General features: G+C 57.1%; 2 protein-coding genes across 4 annotated transcripts in view; one reads left to right on the top strand and one right to left on the bottom strand.

Annotated features, from left to right (window-relative positions):
- Dot1l (DOT1 like histone lysine methyltransferase) overlaps positions 1-19253 on the top strand; it is a 40256-nt gene extending 21003 nt beyond the window's left edge. The window contains exons 8-29 of one of the 3 annotated variants that reach the window (XR_003711964.1): positions 1392-1447; positions 2112-2191; positions 4745-4813; positions 5314-5420; positions 6112-6153; positions 7143-7250; positions 7363-7594; positions 7810-7923; positions 8340-8431; positions 8517-8618; positions 8825-8962; positions 9302-9427; positions 9548-10032; positions 10124-10259; positions 10760-10906; positions 11517-11631; positions 12339-12916; positions 13104-13309; positions 14055-14119; positions 14396-15346; positions 17308-17429; positions 17503-19253. Coding sequence is in view for 2 of the 3 variants with exons in the window: in XM_028771741.1 (XP_028627574.1) it covers positions 1392-1447; positions 2112-2191; positions 4745-4813; positions 5314-5420; positions 6112-6153; positions 7143-7250; positions 7363-7594; positions 7810-7923; positions 8340-8431; positions 8517-8618; positions 8825-8962; positions 9302-9427; positions 9548-10032; positions 10124-10259; positions 10760-10906; positions 11517-11631; positions 12339-12916; positions 13104-13309; positions 14055-14119; positions 14396-15346; positions 15946-16541 (4545 nt within the window). In the remaining variant the exon portion in view is untranslated. Of the gene's footprint in view, positions 1-1391; positions 1448-2111; positions 2192-4744; positions 4814-5313; positions 5421-6111; positions 6154-7142; positions 7251-7362; positions 7595-7809; positions 7924-8339; positions 8432-8516; positions 8619-8824; positions 8963-9301; positions 9428-9547; positions 10033-10123; positions 10260-10759; positions 10907-11516; positions 11632-12338; positions 12917-13103; positions 13310-14054; positions 14120-14395; positions 15347-15945 lie in introns of all 3 variants that reach the window. The other 2 variants (XM_028771740.1, XM_028771741.1) reach the window with 2 other exon arrangements.
- Positions 19254-19846: 593 nt separating this feature from the next.
- Positions 19847-22341, bottom strand: Plekhj1 (pleckstrin homology domain containing J1). Its single transcript, XM_028771744.1, has 5 exons — positions 21799-22341; positions 21630-21697; positions 21493-21559; positions 20342-20496; positions 19847-20273 (listed from the first exon to the last, which is right to left on the bottom strand). The coding sequence occupies exons 1-5, from the start codon at positions 21890-21892 to the stop codon at positions 20163-20165; spliced, it is 495 nt and encodes a 164-aa protein (XP_028627577.1). The 5' UTR covers positions 21893-22341; the 3' UTR covers positions 19847-20162.

The raw sequence follows: 22341 nt of genomic DNA, 5'->3' as shown, positions 1-22341 counted from the left end.
CATCAGGGCATGCACAACTCTCCCTGGAAGTCTCAAAACACACTGTAGGGTGTTGTCATCCAGAAACCCAAGGTGTAAGTCCGCACACAGTGTAGCTGTCCATCAGTTCAGGCTGCGCTGCAGGGATGGTATAGGGCCTTGGTTTCTGGCTCCAGTGGTTTAGATTAGAAGCCTCCTCCTGTTGGGGGTCCCAGAGGCCATATCCCCTAGGGCCCAGAGATTGCCCTGCATTTTGGGGACTTAAGCCCCCTTCCCTAGGCCTGGCTGTTGTGTACAACAAAGAAGAGTCAGAAGGTCATTGAGGGGTCAAGAGGTGGGCCTGGCCTGGGGATTTGCTCAGGGGCTGATCGAGGCCACAAGCTGTGCAGCTGCTCCTGGGCAGGTTCAGCCTTGTCCTAGCAGGGTAGGAGGTGGCTCTGAACCTGCACCTCTGTGGGTGCCCCATCACCTCCACTGTGGCCTTCTGCCATGACCCATGTGTGTGTGACATCCCTGTCTCCCCTCAGCTTGCGATATTCATAAATCCACTCGTGGTCAATAAATTTGCTTGTCTCAATGTCCCAAACTCTCCTGGAGTGAGTGCGTCAGAGCCTTACTCCTGTTTGTTGCCAAGTGTCCTCCCAGCACATGGACGGACTATGCTGTATGTGTCCATCTGTCCGTGGATGTCCCTGCCTTTTGGGTTTCATGTACCCTGCTACTGCTGTGACCTCTGTGTAGGGCAGACTGTTGTTTTCCTAGGGCTCATGCCCAGCACCTCAGCAGTGGTCTTCAGAATACAAATCCAGATTGTTTGGATCTCCTACTGTCCTGGCTCTGGACAGTTGGCGTAAAAGCTGTTTCCCTTCAACACACTTGGGCCTGAAGGAGGTGGAATGACAGACATCAGTGCTGACAGACACAGACAGCAGGCCCACTGCTGGGGGCAGACCACAGTTTTGGGGTCACTTGTGTGCCAAACATGTATTAACCCAAGATATACTGAGGCGACCTCATCATCTGCAGGCACAGCCCTGGTGGACAGTGACAAGGGACAAGGATGGTTGGTCCAGTTGCTTCTTAGCCACATAGATAGGTTTCGTGTTTGTAGGGTTGACAGCTGGTGTGTGTGAGGCTGTCCTTCTGGGGACATGCATGGTCCAGGGTGCTGAGGGAGTTAGCTGGCCAAGCACACAGCACCATAGCTCCTCACCTGGGCCCATGCCAGCCTCCTGTCTGTCCCTGAGTGGATGCTGGGATTAAGTCCCTGCTTTCTGTAGAGTTGTCCCCTGGCTGTCCACAGTCACCTTCCCATCCTGAGACCCAGCTCATTCCATGTCTCTCACAGCAGTTGCGGGAACTGGGTTTGAACCAAGCAAGCCTGTAAGTAAACATGTTCCTTTCTTCCTTAGCTGGAACGAGGTGACTTCCTCTCAGAGGAATGGAGGGAGCGGATCGCCAACACGAGGTACGGCCGGCTGTGGGCTGTGCTGCTGGCTGTGCTGGGACCTCTGACTTGTTCTCCAGATGTGGGTGGCTGCTGTGGAGGGTGGAGTGGGTCTGCTGCTTTAAGAGTGCCAGCCACTACTTGGTGTTGACCTGGCTGTGGCCCCTGTCCTACCCTCGTGTGTTTGGTCCTACATGGGGTGCAGTGGCCCCTGTGCTGGTCCCCTGTGCATCTGTGCTGTCTTTTCATGGGGTCAGTCTGTCAGGGTTCTGGGTGATGTGGGGCCTCACCCCTATGTTTTCTATTGGGGAGTAGTGCCTGCCTGTCACATTCATTGCACCTGCCTGCTTATCAGTGTTTCCCTTTGCTCATACCCTGTGTCTGCCCTGTCTTCTGTGGCAGTTCCGTCCCTGCACTCTGTTGTAGTGAGTGCTTCCAGGAGCGCTCTTTGTTTCAGAAGTGCCAATATTCAAAACAGGGTGGGCTGGATTTTTGGCCCAGGGCTTGCGGCCTCCTCTATGGGGCAGTTTGTGCCTTTCTCCTGCCCCTGCTTCTGCTTATTCTGCTCAGCCCAGGTGGGTGGGCAGGCGGGGGCAGCTCCTGGCAGGGACCGGCGGCAGGCTGTGTCCAGGCTGGGACTGCGATGCACAGCCTCGGTTTACTGAACTGGAACATTGTTTTGCAGTGTTATATTTGTGAATAACTTTGCCTTTGGTCCTGAGGTGGATCACCAGCTGAAGGAGCGATTCGCAAACATGAAGGAAGGTAACGCATCCACAGGCCTTGTACCGCCGCCCTCTCCAAGGGGTCACGCAGGCGCATCAGTCTTCCTGAGCGGTCCTCAGCAGCCCTGCCCCAGCTTTTGGGCTAGATGGCAAAAGTGGGGGCCTGGGGGCCAGAGGTACTTCTGCCCCAGCATATCCTTGTCCCAGGCAGTCAGCAGATGCTTGAAAGGCTAACCCAGCTCAGAAGCAAGTCTCCTGCGGCCCTATCTACACCAGGGCTCTTTGCTTGTGAGCTTATGATGTGTCTGTACTTGTTTGTGCCTGTTCATCTCTCATGCTGGACAGTTGGCTGTGACTGCTTCAGAATGAGGGCTACATATAGCACTCACTGCCCCTTGTGACAAGGAGGGCTGCTAGCCAGGGCTGTCTGCACTGCACGCTGCTGTCATGCCCCAGGGAGCAGGGTTGCCCACACTTTACAGCCTCTTAGCTGTCACAGATAAGCCACCCATCTGCTGTGGGCTCTGGCCTTAGCCTCCCCTAAGCTTTAGAATTAGTTACTTTGGGTGCTGATAATGGGCCCAGGGCCTTGTATGCTCAGCAGACACTACCCAGTGAGCTTCACCATGACTTCTTTCCCTTCTTCATCACTCGATTGGTTTGAGGTAGGGTCCTGCTAGGCAGGGCCTAGCTAAGACCCAGGCCAGCTGTGACTGGATCACAGCGCACACTACCACATGAGCTTCTGTCTTAATACTGCCTGTTGGGCTCAGGCCTGTGACTTTGTGAGTCTTTCAGTCCCTGTCTACTACCTGTTTTCTAAGAACCAGTAAGCCCAGTTGTCAGGGGGACCAGGTTCTGATGACACAGCCCCTTTCCTGCCCGCAGAGAGACATGTTCCCTGCTGCTGACTGCTGCTGTAGTGTTGCTGTTCCTGTGCGCTCTCTGTGCTGTATAAATACCATGACCAAACGCCGCCCACAGAGAAACGGGGTTTTGGTTTACACAACTAAGCCCAGCCCATCATCAAAGGGAATTGTGGCAGGAACTCCAAGTAGGAGCCATGGTGGAGGACTCTTCCCAGCTCGAGGGCCTGCTCAGCCACTCTTCTGACACTGCTCGGGACCCTTGCGGGGCCCCTCCCATACCAATCAAGAGGGGGCCTCCCACACCAATCCAGAAAGTGCCTCAGGCACTTGCCTACAGGCCAGTCTGATGGTGGCATTTTCTCAGTTGAGGTTCCCTCTCCCGAGATGGCCCTAGTTTGTGTCAAGTTGACAAAAACTATTCAGCACAAATGCCTACTTGTGAGTGTTTCTGGGTCACTGCTTAGGGAAGCCCATGGGGTGTGGGCCACACTGGCCTCTGTCCTTGCTGCCTGACCTGTTAGTTATTGCTGTTTTCCCACATAATGGAAACAGGAACCTGACCTTGCTCTGGCCTGGTTGGGCCCTTTTACTGGTGGACAGGACTCAGAAAGCAGGACTTGGTTTGAGTGGGGCTAGAGGCCAGTGCACTAACATAATCAACTTGGTGTATGTATACACATGTGTGTGTGTGTGTTGAGAAAGTAGTCCAGGCTATCCCAGAAGAGTGTTGCCTCAGCTTCCTGGAACACTGCTGGGATGCCAGGTAGTCTTTTGAATGTCTCTGGGTGTAGAGCTTAGGCCTGTTCTAGCAACCAGAAGGCTAAGGCAGGAGGTTTAGAACTCCTGAGCTGGCCTGCACTACAGAAGACGTTCAGAGCCAGCCTGGGCTTCGTGCTGCTCTGTCTCAGTCTCCCTCTTCTCTGTACTGCTTTCTTATATATAGAAAAGAATCTGCTGTGGTCATGAAAGCAGGCTTGGGTTTGTTGTTTTGAGATAGGGCCTCCTATATAGCCCTGATAGTGATAGAACTCTATGTGGACCAGGGTAGACTACTCTTGGAGATCTGCCCACCTCTGCCTCATGCTAGGAATAAAGGCATGCACCTTCACACCTAAACTACCTGTGTGTGGCTGTCACAGGTTTGAATGTAATTAAACTCTTTGTGGTTTGATGTGGCTCTTTTTGCCTCTCGGGACTCATTTCTGATCCTGTCCCCTGCCCTGGCTTCTGTCACATCCCCAGCCTCGAGGACTGTAGTAGCCAATCCTATTCTCAGCCCTGTTTTTAAAAACAGGGATATTGCTACTTAGCCTAGTTTTAGTTTCAGACTCTTCCAATTCCCCACTCTTAGCTGCCAGAATACTGGGAAAACCACTGAGCTGCCATGCCTCTAGGTCTCTTCCCGGTGGGATTTAAGGGGGAACTGCTGCAAGGCAGGCCCATTGGCCCAGCTCCTCGTCCTGGTAACATGTGGCTCACAGCAATCTCCTCCTGTGCCCTATGGTGCCTGGGTGCCACCATGACCCTGTTATCTGGGTACTCAGTTGCTACCATGGTGCAGGGGCCAGTGAGCTTGAGTGGGGTTCCGTAAGAACTAGCATCTCCTAGGCTGGCACTCCTTACTTCTCCTCCAACCCACGCCTGAGTTTGAGGTCTGCAGTTGTGTGTATGAGTTGGGGGGCGGGGGAGTTTACACGTTACAGTGACAGCCTTCTGTGTTGCAGGCGGCAGAATCGTATCCTCCAAGCCCTTTGCCCCTCTGAACTTCAGGATCAACAGCAGGAACCTGAGTGGTAAGCTCTGGACCCAGGGTTGCACAGGGTATCCAGCTTCCTTGGCCCAGTCAGACTGGGCTCTGCCTTGCAAGGAGGGTGCTCAGCTCACTGCTCCCCAGCCTCTGACCACTGCACACCACACATGTACCCTTGTGTAATGTGTTTCTTCAAGAGGAGGTGGTACTCCACGGAAGGCCTTAGGGTGCGGAGTCCTGCAGCAGGAGCCAGCCTTCCTGTGGGCCTCCCTGGATTAGGCGACCGGCTGGCCCAGCTCAGGGTCTGCTTGCTTGCTTTGACTCGCTAGTCTCCCTTTGATTCTGGTTAATCCCGAAGCCTGACTCCATCGGTGTGGGTTTGCCACCTTTCTCCTGAAGGGCCCTAGGTCATTCTCTTGTCTCAGTGGTGGGCAGGCTTTGGGGGTGCTGCTGCACAGGCTGCTTGTGGGGTGTGAGCAGCAGGTCAGGGGCTCGGCCTCCTCCTGCTGCTGCTGCCGTCCTGACCTGACGCTCTTCCCGTAGACATTGGCACCATCATGCGTGTGGTGGAGCTGTCGCCCCTGAAGGGCTCTGTGTCATGGACTGGCAAGCCTGTCTCCTACTACCTGCACACCATTGACCGCACCATAGTGAGTCCCCACTTGACACCCTCCACAGGGGGAGAGAATCACAGGCCACAGCCTCTGGCAGCTCTGGATCTTGGTCCTTGGTTTTCCTGACGAATAGATGCCATGGCAGTTTCAGCCTTGTTACCCAAAGGACTTGGGTCTCTGTTACCCACTCCCAACTTGTTCCCCCCAGCTTGCCCCAAGTGTGTGCTGGCCTGTCCCTCATGGCCTCCCCTCGTTGCCAGCGCTCTTTTGTGTGCAAGCCTGAGTGCTGCTCTCTTGTGTCCTGGTGGCCTCTGGGCTCCTAGAGGCAGCATGCTGACAGTTGTGCGTTCTGTCCCCTGTCCTCCTCGGGTCAGTGCTGGGACCTGGCAGCTGACAGCCAGCAGCAGCTTTGACCTGCTCTTCTTGCTGTGGGGAAAGAGGGAGAGCATGCAAGGCTCCTCAGCTGAGGCACAAAGGTTCCCTGTGTTGCTAGTGGCATCATCACACATAGGTTTCAGTGTGGTAGCCAGCATCTCCCCTGGGAGGTCCTGGTCCTGGGTCCTTAGAAGCCCTGGGAGCCAAGGTTAGCTGCCTTGGTACACGAGCCGTGCCACCTTTGATGTCCACTGCTGTGTGGCAGCTCTGTGGGATGAAGCATCTCTTGGTAGTCATCCTGTATCTGTGCCTAGGGCCCACTTCTAACAGAGCGTTTTCTTTTTCTCTTTAGCTTGAAAACTATTTTTCTAGTCTGAAAAATCCAAAACTCAGGGTAAGTTTCCATCTCTTTTGACTCTGATCCTACACCAGAGTCATGGTGCCTAGTTGTGCATGCTCGTAACGTGTGTGCTCAGAGACCCCAGGGCCAGCCAGGGCACCTGAAGGCCCTAAGCTCTGTTAATGTGTTGGGTGTCCAGGATATTGTGAGTGACGGTCCTGCAGAGAGGCCAGGTGCCAGTACATTCTTTGTCACATAGTGTCGTGTGTCCCCAAGACAGGGGTTTGTACTAACAGTTGAGGGTACTTGTCTCTAGAACCCTGGAAGGCTGGCATTGTGCTCCATGGCAGGCACTCCTCTATCCACATCTGCTGGGCATGGCCTGTCTGTCCCAGGGACACATAGAGGGTGGGCTCTTGTACCCTTCCCTGAGGAGACGTAAACAAAGATCTGTTCACTGCACATGGGCAGTAAGAGCAGAGCCTAGCACTCTACCAACTGTTGCTGGTGAAGTGCTGAGCTGGTGACAGTACTAGAGTGTAGGCACTTGCTGCAGTTACACCACCACCAAGGAGTGCGTCCCAGCAGCCTAGAGCTCAGAAACAGTTGTATGTCCTCAGCAAGGGTCTCAGCCTCTCGGCCAATTCCACAAGGGCATGTGGGGGTGCACCCCATGAAGGTCAGAACAGCTTGGTTCAAGTCAGCAGTGGCTGTGTTGTGCCAAGAGGACATAGGCCTTTAATGTGTGTTTTGGCTTTGCCTAGCTCTTTGGGGACCATATCTGTCCTGCTGAGGGGTGCGGTCGGGTTGGCTGGCATGTCCTATGTGCTTTCATTGTTGTGTGGTCCTGCAGCTGTCAGTGCAAGGGCAGTCTTGGGCCCTAACACCATGACAGGCTCATGTCTTTCCCACAGAGGGGCTGTGGGGCCCAAGTCAGGCGCTGGAACTCTCCCAAGTGTCTTGTGTGTGTGGCTACATCATTCGTGCTGGAGCAGAGTTGGGTCCTCCAGCATTCTGGACACTTACCCAGCATGTCCTTTCAGGAGGAGCAGGAGGCAGCAAGGCGCAGGCAGCAGCGAGAGAACAAGAGCAATGCGACCACGCCCACCAAAGTCCCTGAGAGCAAGGCAGCTGCCACTGAGGCCCCTGTGGTGAGATAGACGCCCTGTTTGGCCCAGGGCTACTAGAAGGCGGGGGTGCCCCAAGCTGTGGCCTTGTGAGCTCTCCTACTGTGGCCCTTCACTGCCTGCCTGTGTCCTCCAGGATTCTGGTGCTGAGGAAGAAAAATCAGGTGTGGCCACTGTCAAAAAGCCATCTCCCTCCAAAGCCCGGAAGAAGAAACTGAACAAGAAAGGGAGAAAGATGGCTGGCCGGAAGCGTGGGCGGCCCAAGAAAATGAGTGCTGCCAGTGCCGAGCGCAAGTCCAAGAAGAGCCAAAGTGCACTGGACCTCCTGCACTCCCCACCCCCAGCCCCACCCTCAGCCTCACCCCAGGGTAAGCCTCTTTGTCTTCTGCATGGCAGAGTGGGTGTGAGTCCGCATTCACATGACTGTGGGACTCTGCCATGTGCCAGGCCTGCAGCTACAAACCGGGAGGGGCTCAGTGTGGATTCAGACCCCATAGCTGTTTCAAACCCCAGATTTGACAGTTTGTTGCCCACAGTGGTGTGGGCCTATGGTTGGTAGCTGACGGCCTCCTCTCTCCTGCAGATGCCTACAGGGCACCTCACAGCCCGTTCTACCAGCTACCTCCGAGCACGCAGCCGCACTCACCCAGCCCACTGCTAGTGGCCCCTACTCCACCTGCACTGCAGAAGCTTTTAGGTGGGTCGTAGCTCTGAAGCACTTCTGTAGGGTCAGTGCAAGTGGTGGGGCCCCAGTCGAAACCACTTGCTTCATGGCCTGGCTTATGTTGGACCCTGTGAGTAGCTGAGTTTGACTCACCCCAGGGATCCTAGACCATATCTGGGGACCTGTGTGACCCATCAGTACTTGGGGAGCTCTGTGGAGAACAACTCGCTGCACAGAGAAGGCTGGCAAGTCCCTTACTTGACGGAGAGATCTGCTCTAGCGATTTAGGGCTGCCCATTCTGCCAGGAGGGAACCTCCCACATTGTGAGAAAAGCTGAAATTGCAGCAGGGTGGTCCTGCAGCAGGCCGAGGCCCAATAGCCTCCCTGTATTTGCTGGCCACCTCTCCTGCATCAGCCCTGCTTTACATGCTGTGCTGTGTGCCTCCAGAGTCCTTCAGAATCCAGTACCTGCAGTTCCTGGCGTACACCAAGACCCCACAGTACAAGGCTAACCTGCAGCAGCTTCTGGACCAGGAGAAGGTGTGAAGGCTCTGCCTTACTGTCTGCGCTCAGCTTAGGGCTGCCTGGGGGCTCTGTGCTCACCTTCTCCTGTCCTCCCTTGCAGGAGAAGAACACACAGCTGCTGGGTACAGCCCAGCAGCTCTTCGGCCATTGCCAGGCCCAAAAGGAAGAGATCCGCAGGCTGTTCCAGCAGAAGCTGGATGAGGTGACTTGAGGCTGCCTGTCCACGTCAGCAGATACCTGACCCAGGGTTTGGCGGGGTGACCAAAGATAGTTTCCCTTGCCTTTACTGAAGCACTGCCATGGAATGATCTTGGCTATGTTCGGGTCAGAACTGTAGGGTGTCTTGTTGTCCCCTTTGTTCCCGTGAACTGGGACTCTACTCACCATGCTCTGTCCTCTCATCCCCAGTTGGGCGTGAAGGCGCTGACCTACAATGACCTGATTCAGGCCCAGAAGGAAATCTCTGCCCACAACCAGCAGCTGCGGGAGCAGTCAGAACAGCTGGAGAAGGACAACAGCGAGCTTCGGAGCCAGAGCCTGCAGCTGGTGTGTGCAGGGGGCCGGCCACTGCTGGGTGCGCACGCTTGCGCAGGCGGGGTGGAGGACTGCCCACTCGCTGGCCCAGAGGTGTGCTCTGGCGCCACGCTTGGATCTGCTCCTCCATGCTCTTGCTGGATTCTGCAAGGATCAAGTCAGGGCCTCTTCCCTCTTGTCAGGGTCCTGTCCTGTCCTGTCCTGTCACACTGCCTTTATTCCATTGCTTGTGTGTGGGTGGGTTGTCGGTGCTATGTGCTATGACTGTAGGAGGGGGATCCGTTGCACTGCCCAGAGAGCCTGGCCCTCGCTCCCTTTGGCTACTGAGACTTCCTGTCCATGTACTCCCAGCTCAGGGCCCGGTGCGAGGAGCTGAGGCTTGACTGGTCCACACTGTCCCTGGAGAACCTGCGGAAAGAGAAGCAGGCCCTGCGGAGCCAGATCTCAGAGAAGCAACGGCACTGCCTGGAGCTGCAGGTGGGGTGTCAGGGTGACGTATCAGACCCCATCTTCACCGTCAGAAGGGCCTCTGTGATGGTGGCCGGCAGGGGTGGGCATGCCCTTGGGCTGCCCTGTGACCGCGCTCCCGCCCTGTAGATCAGCATCGTGGAGCTGGAGAAGACCCAGCGCCAGCAGGAGCTCCTGCAGTTGAAGTCCTGTGTACCGCCCGATGACGCTCTGTCCCTGCATCTTCGTGGCAAGGGTGCCCTGGGCCGCGAGCTGGAAGCTGATGGTGGGCGCTTGCGCCTTGAGCTGGACTGTGCCAAGATCTCCCTGCCACACCTCAGCAGCATGAGCCCTGAGCTGTCCATGAACGGCCATGCTGCCAGCTACGAGCTCTGCAATGCAGCTAGTCGGCCCTCATCTAAGCAGAACACCCCCCAGTACCTGGCCTCCCCCTTGGACCAGGAGGTGGTACCCTGCACCCCTAGCCACAGCGGCCGGCCTCGGCTAGAGAAGCTGTCTGGCCTGGCTTTGCCTGACTACACTCGGCTGTCACCTGCCAAGATTGTGTTGAGGCGGCACCTGAGCCAGGACCACACTGGGGCTAGCAAAGCGGTTACCAGTGAGCCACACCCTCGGTGAGGACACGGGCACATAGTGGCTCTGCCCCCCACCCACTCTGCTGTGTGCCTGCTGGGCATGAGCAGAGTGACCGGCCTTTCCTTGCAGGCCAGAGCAGGCCAAGGAGAGCAGCCTTCCCTTCCAGAGCCCCGGCTTGTCCAGCAGCCTGAAGCTCAGCCCCCAGGACCCGCCGCTGGCCTCCCCAGCCACCTCGCCCCTCATCTCCGAGAAGGGCAGTGAGAAGGTAAGGGCTGCCCGTGTGAGGAGTGGACGAGGCTCCTGCAGTGCCCATGGGCCTCCTCGTCTGTAGGGTGCATGGAGCTTAGTTAGGAGACCTGGGGAGGAGATGGGCCTGGCACCCCTAGGCTCCGTGGTGCGGTTGCATTGGAGTGAGCCTCCCTCGGGTTTCCTAGGCACACTCGGATGCTTACATGGTAGAGCAGGGTTTGGTTAGTCGGTTGGGGGATCTGTAGTGGGACAGAGGGCGTGGGGTCTCCACTCTATTTACAGAGGTGGAATGAAGTTTGGGAGGAAGGGGCAGGGTCCTTGTGAGGCCTGGCAGTCCGAAGTGACAACCGGGAAGAAGAACCTGGGGAGTGTGCACTGTCCTCAACTCCACGCAAGGACCTTGCAGGAGCTACCAGCCCATGACACGAGGATACAGCTCCTCTTGGGGGGTTGGGGGGATGGTCTGTGGCTGAGCTCTCATCCGGGCCTGGGTGACATGTGGCCATCTATTGGCAGGGTGTGAAGGAGCGTGGCTACAGCAGCCATGGGGAGACCATCACCAGCCTGCCTGTTAGCATTCCGCTCAGCACGGTACAGCCCAACAAGCTGCCCGTCAGCATCCCACTGGCCAGCGTGGTGCTGCCCAGCCGTGCCGAGAGGGCGGTGAGTTGCCAGACCAGGTGGTGGTGGTGATGGTGGTGGCTGTGGTTGGCTTCAGGAGCAGTCTTGCTCTTTATGACTGTCGGATGCTGTTGAGATTTATCCCAGGAAGTGCTGAGGGCCATGTCCACAGCTAATTCCGCTGCCATGTAGTTAGGTCCTGGGTGTGTTTTGTAAGCAGAAGCAGGGAAGAAATAGAAAAGTTCTCTTAAGAGGGTTTTAGCCACTCAAGCAACAGCGGCAGGCGTGACCCAGACTGCTGTCTCTGATAGCTGAATGAGTCAGGAATGAGTGGCCTGTTGTTCCCAGAGGCTGGGCTGAGCAGACACTGTGGCCTGCCTTCCAATTTGCTCTACCTGAGGCAGTGTTTTGTCTGTCCCAGGTCAGAGTGAACTGAACATATAGTTGTATCTGCCCTCGGTTTGGGACCATCTTATCCCTGGCCCACTCCTTGTTAACGTGGCCTTTCGGCTTGGACTCCTGAGCTGAGCACAGCTCTGTCCTCTGTGGCCTCCCCTGCCCTCAACCCTTCTGCCCCATTGACTTCTGTTGGGCCTGCTGCGCTCACCCCTGCGCTTGCCCCTGTGCTCACCAGGTGGGTTCTCTCTTGCAGAGGAGCACCCCCAGCCCTGTGCCACAGCCCCGGGACTCCTCATCCACACTTGAAAAGCAGATTGGTGCAGGGGGTGCTGCAGCAGGAAGCAGGAACATCGGTGTGGCGCCCACAGGTGACCTTTGCACTTGGGGCTTCTCCCGGCTAGCTGCCATGGTCCCTGGGGAGGAGATGCCATTGTGAGACCACACAACAGGTAGCCCTGAGGCTCTGAGCCCAGGGTACTGTTTGGGGAGAGTGGAGGACTAGTATATGGCTGTCCTTTGCTGACTTGTTTTGGGCTAGGACAGGACAGGCACCTTTTCCTGAGGGATGCTTAAAGTCTGGACCATTTCCTTAAAGCTGTCCTGTGCTGGGGTTAGCTGGTCCTTGAAGGTTCAGATGCTCACAGCAGGGGCAGCACTCTGTGTGCCCTGGTGTTTGTAGGTGACTGAAGTCAGGAGGCTGCCTCCTCTTTTGAGTCTGGCCCACCCACACCGCTGGTGCTCTGAGGCCAGCCTCAGAGTCCTGTAGCCTCCAGCTCTTTTTCTAGAGAGCAGTTCCTGACCTTAGGCTATCCCTCCCAGGATGCGGTGTCCTTATCACCCTCACCAGTATGCTTGGCTTTCTTGCCTTCCTTAAGAAACTGATTGTTGGCCGGGCGGTGGTGGCACACACCTTTAATCCCAGCACTTGGAAGGCAGAGGCAGGCGGATTTCTGAGTTTGAGGCCAGCCTGGTCTACAGAGTGAGTTCCAGGACAGCCAGGGCTGCACAGAGAAACCCTGTCTCAGAAAAACCAAAAAAAAAAAACATTTAAAGAAACTGATATCTTCATTGATAGGTTTCTATACTGGTTCGGTGGCCATCAGTGGGGCCCTGGCCAGCAGCCCAGCACCTTTGGCCTCTGGAATGGAATCTGCTGTTTTTGATGAGTCCTCCGGCCCCAGCAGCCTCTTTGCCACCATGGGGTCTCGCAGCACACCACCACAACACCCACCTATCCTGTCACAGTCCCGCAACTCGGGCCCTGCCTCTCCTGCCCACCAGCTCACAGCCAGTCCCCGCCTGAGTGTGACCACCCAGGGCTCGCTGCCAGACGCCAGCAAAGGGGATCTGCCTTCTGATCCTGCCTTCTCAGACCCAGAGAGCGAAGCTAAGAGGAGGATTGTGTTCAGCATTTCAGCTGGTGCCAGCTCAAAGCAGTCACCTTCCACCAGGCACAGCCCCTTGACCTCTGGCACCCGTGGGGACTGTGTGCAGAGCCACAGTCAGGACAGTCGTAAACGCAGCAGAAGGAAGCGCGCGTCCGCTGGGACACCTAGCCTCAGCACAGGGGTGTCCCCCAAGCGCCGGGCTCTGCCGACTGTTGCTGGCCTCTTTACACAGTCCTCGGGGTCTCCTCTTAATCTCAACTCCATGGTAAGTGCAGGACCTGTAGGGCAGGGTGGGCAAGTGCCACTCCTGTGGGTCGTCCAGTGGGACAGGTCCACAGGCAGAGCAGCTAGGGCGGGTGGCAGGGACAGTGGCTGCTGTGCTGGCTCTCTCCTCTCCCTACTTGTACTTTCACATGAGCATGTGGCTCATCTGCCCTCCCCTGACCCCACAGGTCAGCAACATCAATCAGCCCCTGGAGATCACAGCCATCTCATCCCCCGAGAGCTCCCTGAAGAGCTCCCCCACCCCCTACCAGGACCATGACCAGCCTCCGGTGCTCAGGAAGGAGCGGCCCTTGGGACCAACTAATGGGGCCCACTACTCACCACTGACCTCAGATGAGGAGCCAGGCTCTGAGGATGAGCCCAGCAGTGCCCGGTGAGCAGGAAGTTGGCAGCTCTGCAGGGTGACAGTCTTGGACCAGGCGCTGGCTCTGTCGCCAGCTTTTCCATCCTGACCTCCATGGTCCGGGTAGTATTCTTACTGGGCGTTACCTTTGCTTTTCTTGGTGAATGGGGGATGGGGCCCTGCACCTCTGTGAGGCCCCCTGGGTACTCTGCCTGTGCCTGAGCCAGTATATGCTCCCCTCTCCCCACCTACACTGTGCTGCCGTGCAGTCAGTTGAGCATTGATGAGGTCCCGTCTGCCCACATTTTGAATGTCATAATGGAGTTCCTACTGCATATGTGAATTTTGGTCATGCTTTGACTTTGACACCAAGGCCAAGATTGCCACCCAGTGTCATATTCCCAGGGGTCTGACATTCATACTGATTCACCAAGTACGCCATTGTAGACCACTGTGCTGCCTGCCTTTGAGCTGTGCCTCTGTTGCATTAAGCTCCACGTTCGGCAGGGCTTGGGACAGCAAGCTCTTACATGCCTGAGATTCACAGTTGTCCCCATGTCCCTTGGTCATGTGCCACAGCTCAGCTGGACCTTCTGGGGTCCTCACCACAGCAACCCATGCACAGACAGACCTTAGTACTATTAGCTGCCCAGACTTACTCTGGCTTTGTTCAGGAGTCATGTGTGCCCTGCGGGCCTTTGGACCCTCCATTTCCTGAGAGTCCTCACATCCTCTGGCACACAGACTCAACTAAATGACCATTTTCTTTGCACAGAATTGAGAGAAAAATTGCAACAATCTCTTTAGAAAGCAAATCTCCCCCGAAGACACTGGAAAATGGTAAGTTTTCTGCCCTCTGCCTGGAGCCTGAAGGTCGGGGGTGGGGGGAGGAGTCCAGCCCAGGACTGCATCTGTTACATGGATATAGTTGAGAGGGTAGGACCAGAGGACGTCATGTTCTCAGCAGCAGAAGTCTAATATTGCATGTGCCTCTTAGAGCTCCTGGCCTCTCTCAGCATCCCTGCATGTCAGCCCTGTGGGGGGCACAGCCTCCTCCTTCAGCAGGGAAGCAGCAGGCCCCAGGCTCTGCTCACGGCCACTGACTTCTCCCGTCAGGTGGCAGCTTGGTGGGAAGGAAGTCAGTCCCCTCGAGCGAGCCTGTCAACAGCAGCAAATGGAAGTCCACCTTCTCACCCATCTCTGACCTGGGCTTGGTCAAGGCCGTGGACAGTCCGCTGCAGGCTGGTTCTGCCCTGAGCCACAGCCCCCTGTTCTCTTTCCGGCCGTCCCTGGAGGAGCCTGCTGCTGAGGCCAAGCTCCCCACCCACCCAAGGAAAAGCTTTGCTGGCTCTCTGGGTGCAGCTGAGGGCCCAAGCCCTGGCACCAACCCTCCCAATGGCCTGGCCTTCAGCGGAGGCCTTGCCGCAGACCTCGGTTTACACAGCTTCAACGACGGTGCTTCCCTCCCCCACAAGGGCTCCGACGTGACTGGCCTGAGTGCTTCCCTCAGCTTCCCATCCCAGAGGGGCAAGGACGGTGCCACCGAGGCCAACCCCTTCCTCAGCAGGCGGCAGCCAGAGGGCCTGGGTGGCCTGAAGGGTGAGGGCAGTACAAGCAAGGAGTCAGGAGAGAGTCTGCCCCTGTGCGGGCCCTCGGACAAGGCCTCACTGCCACACGGCAGCAGGGCCAGCAAAGGCCGAGACCGAGAGCTGGACTTCAAGGGCGGCCACAACCTCTTCATCTCGGCTGCAGCCGTGCCTCCAGGTGGCCTCCTTGGTGGCCCTGGTCTTGTAACTGTGGCTTCCTCTGCGGGCAGTGCGACACCCGCTGCCCAGGCTCCCCGGCCTTTCCTGAGCACCTTTGCCCCTGGGCCCCAGTTTACTCTGGGCCCCATGTCCCTCCAGGCCAGCCTGGGTTCTGTGGCCGGCTCCTCTGTGCTGCAGTCCTTGTTCAGCACTGTGCCGGCTGCTGCAGGCCTGGTGCACGTGTCCTCTACTGCGACCCGACTGACCAACTCACACACCATGGGCAGCTTCTCCTCTGGGGTGGCCGGCGGAGCCGTTGGAGGTAGGCAAGGAAGGGCCAACTTCTGAGGACTTGTGGCCCCGTCCAGGAGCTCAGTCCCTCACCAGCCACTTAGAGGCTCCTTCCGAGCTCGAGAGGGATCAGGCCTCTCATCCGTCCGTGCAAGCTCTTGGCAGCCCAGCCGGCATGAGGAGGAGGAGGAGACTGCTGGCTAGCCTCATAACACATGCCTCTTGTTTTCAGAAGACCACGGTGCACTTAACTAGGGCAGTCCTTTCTTCTGGGGCCTCCCCTGGTTGAGGTGACCACCCACATGCCTCATGGCTGGTCCGTGGAAGTGGGCCTGGTGCGAAATGAGTCCAGCAGGGCCTGCTCGGACTGCTCAGACGCAGGGCGGAGCGGAGCCTGGGCCACGGGCCAGGCGTGGTGCGGTGCTGGCTGGGCAGGGGCGGGCAGGTGGGCCCGAGGGGCAGGGCCTCGGCCTGGCAGGTAAGTGTCCCACACTGAGCCCGCTGCTTGCTGCTTGTGCCTGCGCTTGGACCGGAGTCACGCTGTCCTCTGCTTCTCCCTGCTGGCGGCTGAGCTCCTCTTGCTGCGGACCGTGCCGCCTGTTGAAGCTGCTTTTTCTCTCCTGTTCACAGGTGTCTTTACCCACGCGGTGCCCTCCGCCTCCGCTCACCCGTTTGGAGCTGGTGTCGGCAGCGGGGCTGTGTGTAGCAGTGCCACGCTGGGCCTGAGCCCGCTGCAGGCGGCGGCCAGCACCTCGGCTTCTTCCTTTCAGGCCGCGGCTTCGGTCGAGACTCGGCCGCCCCCTCCACCTCCCCTACTTCCTCCTCAGCATCTCGGGCGGCCCCCTGCGGGGCCACCCGTCCTCCACGCACCCCCCCCTCCTAACGTCGCCTTGCCTCCTCCGCCTGCGCTGCTGGCTTCTAACCCTGAGCCAGTGCTTCTGCAGAGCCTGGCCTCCCTCCCGGCTAACAACGCTTTCTTACCCCCCTCCTCTGCCGCCTCTCTGCAGCCTGCTAATGCCTCTCTATCTGTCAAGCTCGCCTCCCTCCCGCACAAGGTCTCCCGCCCCTCCTTCACGGTGCACCACCAGCCCCTGCCCCGGCTGGCCCTGGCGCAGGCCGCGCCCGCCGCCCCACAGGCCAGCACCTCGGGGCCATCTGCTGTGTGGGTTTCCCTTGGCATGCCGCCTCCTTATGCCGCGCACCTTTCGGGGGTTAAGCCTCGATAAAGACCTTGCTTAGCTAGCAGTTCATGTTCTGTAAGGTAAGGCTAGAGCCAAACCGTCCTTCCTCTTGCCCAGAAGACGGCTGGCAGGGCTCGGCAGATGCCTGGGGGCTTGAGTGCTAGAGATGGGGGGCTAAGGGAGGCAAGCAGGGCCACCACTGTACCAGAGCACCTACCTGCTCCTCAGCCCGCCCCTGAGAGGGCAGCGGAAGTGATGAGATTCAAGTGTGGCAGACCAGAGCTAAGGGCAGCCTGCAGTCACCATGAGGCTCCTGGCCCATAGCAGTTCATAATGATGGGGTTGCAGTTTTAGCTTCAGCCTCCCCCTTCAAGTTCAGCTATGCAGAAGAAAGAAGGGGTAGTCGGTGGGTGAGGTTCCAGGCTGTCCATAGGCAGCAAACAGCCTAGAGTAGCATGGCATCCTTGAGCATAGAGTTGGGGCTTGAGGGAGGTACAGGGAGGCCCACCTACCTCTCCTAAACAGAGGCTGTGAGACCCTGCCTGGCTGTCTGCCCTCTAAGTGAAGAAGAGCCATTGGGTGTGACTGTGTGGTGGCAGTAGCCTGGGCAGAGAGGGCAACGTGGCCATCACCATCTGTAGGTCCTAGGACTAGACCTCTCCAGCTGACCTACTCTGAGTACTCAGCGAGGCCGACCTGGAGGGGCTGGGCCCACCAGCGCCTGCCAGGAATGACCCCTATGCCCTTGCTGGGCAGCTCAGCTGAGGCAGGCGTCTTGAATGCACCTAACCTGTGCCCCTCCTCCCTACAGGTAATTAGGACTTCTACTACCTCAGCCACGACCTATGCAAGGACGGTGTGGACCAAGCCTGCTGCCTGCCAGGCCGGCGGAGCCGGACATGGAGCCACTGTGAATCGGCGGCACCGCAGGAGGTGCTGGACTGGTCCAGTTTGTACTGTCAATAGTTTTAGATAAAGTATTTATCGTTTTTTTTTTTTTTTTAAGTATAAGCAATCCTGACGTTATTCCATCAAAGTCGTCCAAGGCAACCACTTGAGACGCTGACGTGTCTGTGAGAGAGAATAATAGGAAGACGTGGCCTGCTGGGCTGGCCACCACGAGGACTCCTGACTCCGTCCCGGTGCTATCTCACCAGCAAGCCCATGCCTGCCCATCTCCACCTCTGCCCTGGGTGCTGCCCCAAACGTGGACTGTGGCCAGACAGTTCTGAGATGCACCCCCAACACTTTGTTCTGTCACCAAAGGCACACCTGGCATGCCCGATGGGGGCTGGCCTTCGGGTCCCCCTCCTCGGAACTTGCCTGCTGTCACTGTGAACACCCCACTGTTAACCCTGTGGCTTCAGGCGTGCCTTTGGAGTGGGTGCAGACTGGGCAGGGGCAGGACTGGGGGTTGCCAGCTGGGCCGATGAGTGGTGCTGACAGGTGAGGGCCACTACTGCAGGGCTCGGTGGCTCCTGTGACAAGTGCATTTACTTTGTATTTCTTTGCTTTTCTGGCTCGGGGCATGCTGGTCAGGTGATGTGGGGCTGGCCCAGTGTGGGTCCCCTGGCATCTGTGTATAAGAGAGTCACATGATCAGTGACAGTATTTTATAGAGATTTGATGGAGATTTATAAATTTCATAGACTTGACTGCATTTATTTTTAGATTGTATAATGCACAGTGAACTTTAAAGAAAAGGAAAGAAAAGTGAGGAGGAAAAATACTTTTATTTATTCAAATGCACAACAAAGAAAAGAATGGCACTGGCCAGGGACCCTGCAGGAGTGCGGCCCAGATGTGCTGGGCTGCCCGGGGCCTCTGGTCACTATGGGCATCGCCTGCCTGTGTCTAGGAGTTGCTTCCTGGCCCTCGGGATAGGTGCACTGGGAGTGACAGCAGAAGTCAGGGCTAGTTTGACTTTCTAAGATAGTCCTGACTGCCCTCAGTGTTGTTCACTTCCAGTCGTGGGTTGGTGGGCTATAAGGGGAGAGGCCATGCCCAACCCCAACCCACTTCCCAAAGCAGTTGTGAAGACGGTGCTGGTGTCCTCTCCCACCCCCTTCCCACCCTGCGATGGTGCTCACGTTCGGCAGGCCTGTTTCTGTGCACCACAGCTAACTAAGGTGCTGCAGAACAGGGTGGCCGAAACAAAAGCTAGCAAATCCCAGGCCTGGAACAAACCCGAGTGAACACTGTACACACCACCCGCCCGCCATGCTGGCAGCTGCTGCTCCAGTGGTCGCTGCCTCCACCTTACTTGAGTGTTAGGGGACAGACACTGCATGTTCATGGCCCAGTGGGCCACAGGTGCTCCGAGCACAGCTGCATGTCCTCTCCTGAGCCCATAAGAAACGGAAACCCATAGTAAACTGACCATGGTGCATGGTGGCCCCAGGCACCCTGTGACTGATGGTCCTGGTACAGGGTAAGGCTGCCTCAGTGGTCCTTGCCACTCCAACCCACGGTTGCTGCAGGGCTTTGAGCTCAGGAACTGATAGAAAGCCCTACAGACTGGGACCACCACTCTCACGCTAGCTAGCCCAGACGGGACCCACCTCCCAGTTCCCACCCTCAATCTACACAGCTTTTTTGACAGCCTGGCCTGTTTGTAACTTGACGCAGCATCGCTCTGTCTTGTACTGACCTCTGTACGTAACGGTGCATTGTTCTCTTCCCTTGGTTCCCCAAGGCATCTCACACATTGTTGCTGCCTCTAGACACAGTATAATAAATAAAGCCGTTTTCACTTGAGCCACTTCTCAGTGCCAGTCTTTCTTTGCCAGTTTGTTGCTGTCCAACCTGGACTAGAAGAGCAGCATGCCCATCTCTGGAGGCTCACAGTGACTCTTGAAGAATTCCCTCTTTGAGGCAGGCAGATTTCTGAGTTCGAGACCAGCCTGGTCTACCAAGTGAGTTCCAGGACAGCCAGAGCTACACAGACAAACCCTGTCTCGAAAAACCAAAACAAAGCCCTCTTTGGAAGGACCTAGTATCACTTAATCCAGCCCTGAGTCAAGACTCCTTGACAATGTTTAGAAAGCCAGGGTTTATGTGTCCCTTACTGCTTGGGCAGAACATTGCCTTTCCCTGTCAGGGCCACCTACGATGCCCACTTATATGTGTACCCCCCCCCCAAAGCCCAGGACCAGGCACACTGTGAGCTTGTCCCCCAAATCCTGCCTACATCTGCACTTTGGCGTGTGCCACCAGCCCAGCTTTCCTGGGTTGGTTTTTCCAGACAGGGTTTCTCTATATAGCCCTGGCTTTTCTGGAACTCGGAGATCTCTTCCCTCTGGTTCCTAAGTGCCCACCGGCCTTCCACCTCTTCCCCATTCAGTCAAAAATGTGGCTCAAAAAAGAGGTACCTTTATTAAAGAGCGGGCTCAGCACTGACGGCCAGGGCCCATGGCCTGCTCTATCAGCAGGAGTGGGGTTCACAGTTTTATCTAGCATTGTACATTCATCTGGCAATGGGCAGGGGAGCTGTACCAGGCTCAGTTCCTGGATAGAGATACTCAAGGGGTGCTGGCAGGAAGATGGCATGGAGAACGAGGACCACAGACCCTGCCCACCTTCTCTGGACCTTTGAACAGATGTATTTAAACCTATTAAAAAAAAAAAACAAGACACCTCCCAGGATAGCCAGGGGCCCAGAGAGGGTCAGTCCAACACATGTAACTGAGAGCCAATACAAGCAGTCTGTCCATCCTTAGGCAGGCTATTCAACTGGAACCTGGCCTCTTCGGAGATGCCAAACTGCTCCAGGGGATCCTGTGGAGTGCATGGTGGCTGTAAGCAACGCCAGGGAAAGCTGCCTCACCCCCTCCAGCCCCACACACCTTGCCGGTCATCTTCCTGATCTCATTCCTGTAGAAGATGAGGCTCCGTCGCATGTATTCATAGCTAGCCCGCTGCAGAGCCTGCATCCACTCCTGACACTGCTCCTGGCTGCAGCATTCAAAGTGGTATTTCCGGCTGAGGTCTTCCACGAAGCCTGGAAAAGGTGACAGGAAAGGCGCCACCTCTGGTCAGCGTCCAGTTGGTCTACATCTTACTGGCCACAAGTCCCAGCTTCCTCTCACCAGGGTTTCAAACTGCACCCTCTCTTGTTCTAACACGAAGCCATCTTCTGCCTGTCCTCCAGAATCCTGACCCTTGAACCCACAAATAGGGGGCCAATAGGAATATGCAAATGGAACTGGTAAATGTAAGGTCATCAGGGTAGGCCCTAAACTGAATGGAAATAGGATGTGGGAGATAGCTCTGTCGTTAAAGAGCCTGAAATGTAAGCATGAGGACCTAGTTCAAGCTCCAGCGTCCAGCGTCCATGTCAAGGAGTAGAATGAATGCACCTGAAACCTCGGTGCTGAAGAAAGAGAAGGAAGGGTTCCTAGGCTTGCTGGCCAGTCAGTAGAGCTTAAAAACAAGTCCCAGGTAGGATGGTGAGGTGGCCAAAGCAGGTAGGCGCCTGCTGCCAAGTCTGATGACCAGCGTTTTATGTTGGAGACCTCCATAGTGGAAGATGAGAACCAACCACACCAAAGTTTTCCTCTGGCCTGGCATATACCCAAAACACGTGTGCACGTGCGCAAGAAGCAGAAAATGGGGGTACAGATTGAGAACCCCACTGGATGATAGAGGTAGACATGATGGCCAAATCTCTGCAAGGTACTGTAAAGATTTCGCCAGGGGAGAAAGCTGAGACAGGTGTCACTTCAAACCCAGGCCGCACCCTGCCCGTGGCAGAGACGGCGGCAGAGGCTTGGCTATACACACCAAGTTCGCAGACTGTACCTCTCTCAGCTGGGAACGGGCAGAGGGTCGGGGAAGAAACTAAGACGAGAACCAGACCCAGTGGACACTGACAGCCGGGCCAGTCCTGGGCCACCAGCGGACGAGGGATCCAGAACAAACGGAGGCTCCTAAGGAAAAGGAACGGGTGCGCGGAGCAAGAGTCCGGGGTGGAAACAGTGGGGACCACAGCACTTACTGATAGAGAAGCCGCCCGGCTCTTCCTGGGCCACTCTGCAGCGCTCCAGCAACAGGGCTCCGATGGGCTGCGCGAGACACGGCCGTGAGCGCCAGCCTCCGGGCCGCGCGGGTCCCCCGCGCCCCCCACTCCCCTACCTCGGCCTCGTCCGGGCGGAAGTAAAAGAGGAAGTTGACCACCAGCTTCACCAGCCGCCTCTTGGCCACTGCAGGCACAGGGCGGTGTCAGCACGGAACGGTTCTCATCCGCCCACCCAGGAACCGCGCCGGCCCGCCCAAGTGCCCGAGACGCGGCCCCGAGGCTCACCGCTGCCCTTCTTAGGGCCCCGCATGCCCAGCTCGGCAGCCATCTCTGCCGGCTGCCGGGACAGCGCCTGCAACTCTTTCTCGTTGTACCGCATCTCGCCGCCCGGATCCTCGCGAAACAAAACGCGCCGTGCCTCTCGGCTGCCGTCCTCCCGAAAGGCGCAACCAGCGCCACAAAAGTCTCAGGGTACGACCTCGGAAGTCCCTACAGGGCTACTGCGCCTGCGTGTTGTGGGGCTTGTTGCTTGGCCCTAGTTTGTGAGTCGGCTCGGTTGAACACGGAGTCGGACGGGAAGGAAATCGCCCGTCCTTAAATAACCGTCAGAGACACTAAACGTGAGGTGTAAAGTTAGACTCATAGCACCCCACGGTAAGCGAGGCTCCTCAGGACGGTGAACCCGAACGTTTCCGTCCTGTCGCGATAGCCAGCGCCACTAGACTTGGGGCGGAGCGAGACCGTGGACAACGCAACGCGCACGCGCACTCCGTGTCCCCGCGCTCCTTTTTTCTCCCGCCTCCCCAGGGAGGAGTTCATCCGCTGGGC

The sequence above is a fragment of the Grammomys surdaster genome, unplaced genomic scaffold, assembly GCF_004785775.1.
Source record: "Grammomys surdaster isolate TR1022 unplaced genomic scaffold, NIH_TR_1.0 209, whole genome shotgun sequence".
Classification (NCBI taxonomy): Eukaryota; Metazoa; Chordata; class Mammalia; order Rodentia; family Muridae; genus Grammomys; species Grammomys surdaster.
This window is presented reverse-complemented; position numbering and strand designations above follow the sequence as displayed.

Bases quoted from the DNA above. Each gene is read 5' to 3' on its own strand.
- Plekhj1 (XM_028771744.1), bottom strand. From the start codon at position 21,892: ATGCGGTACAACGAGAAAGAGTTGCAGGCGCTGTCCCGGCAGCCGGCA. The intron at 20,497-21,492 runs GTAAGTGCTGTG...CACCTTTTCCAG, and splicing joins GCCGGGCGGCTTCTCTATCA to GCTTCGTGGAAGACCTCAGC. The intron at 20,274-20,341 runs GTGTGTGGGGCT...TGCACTCCACAG, and splicing joins TCAGGAAGATGACCGGCAAG to GATCCCCTGGAGCAGTTTGG.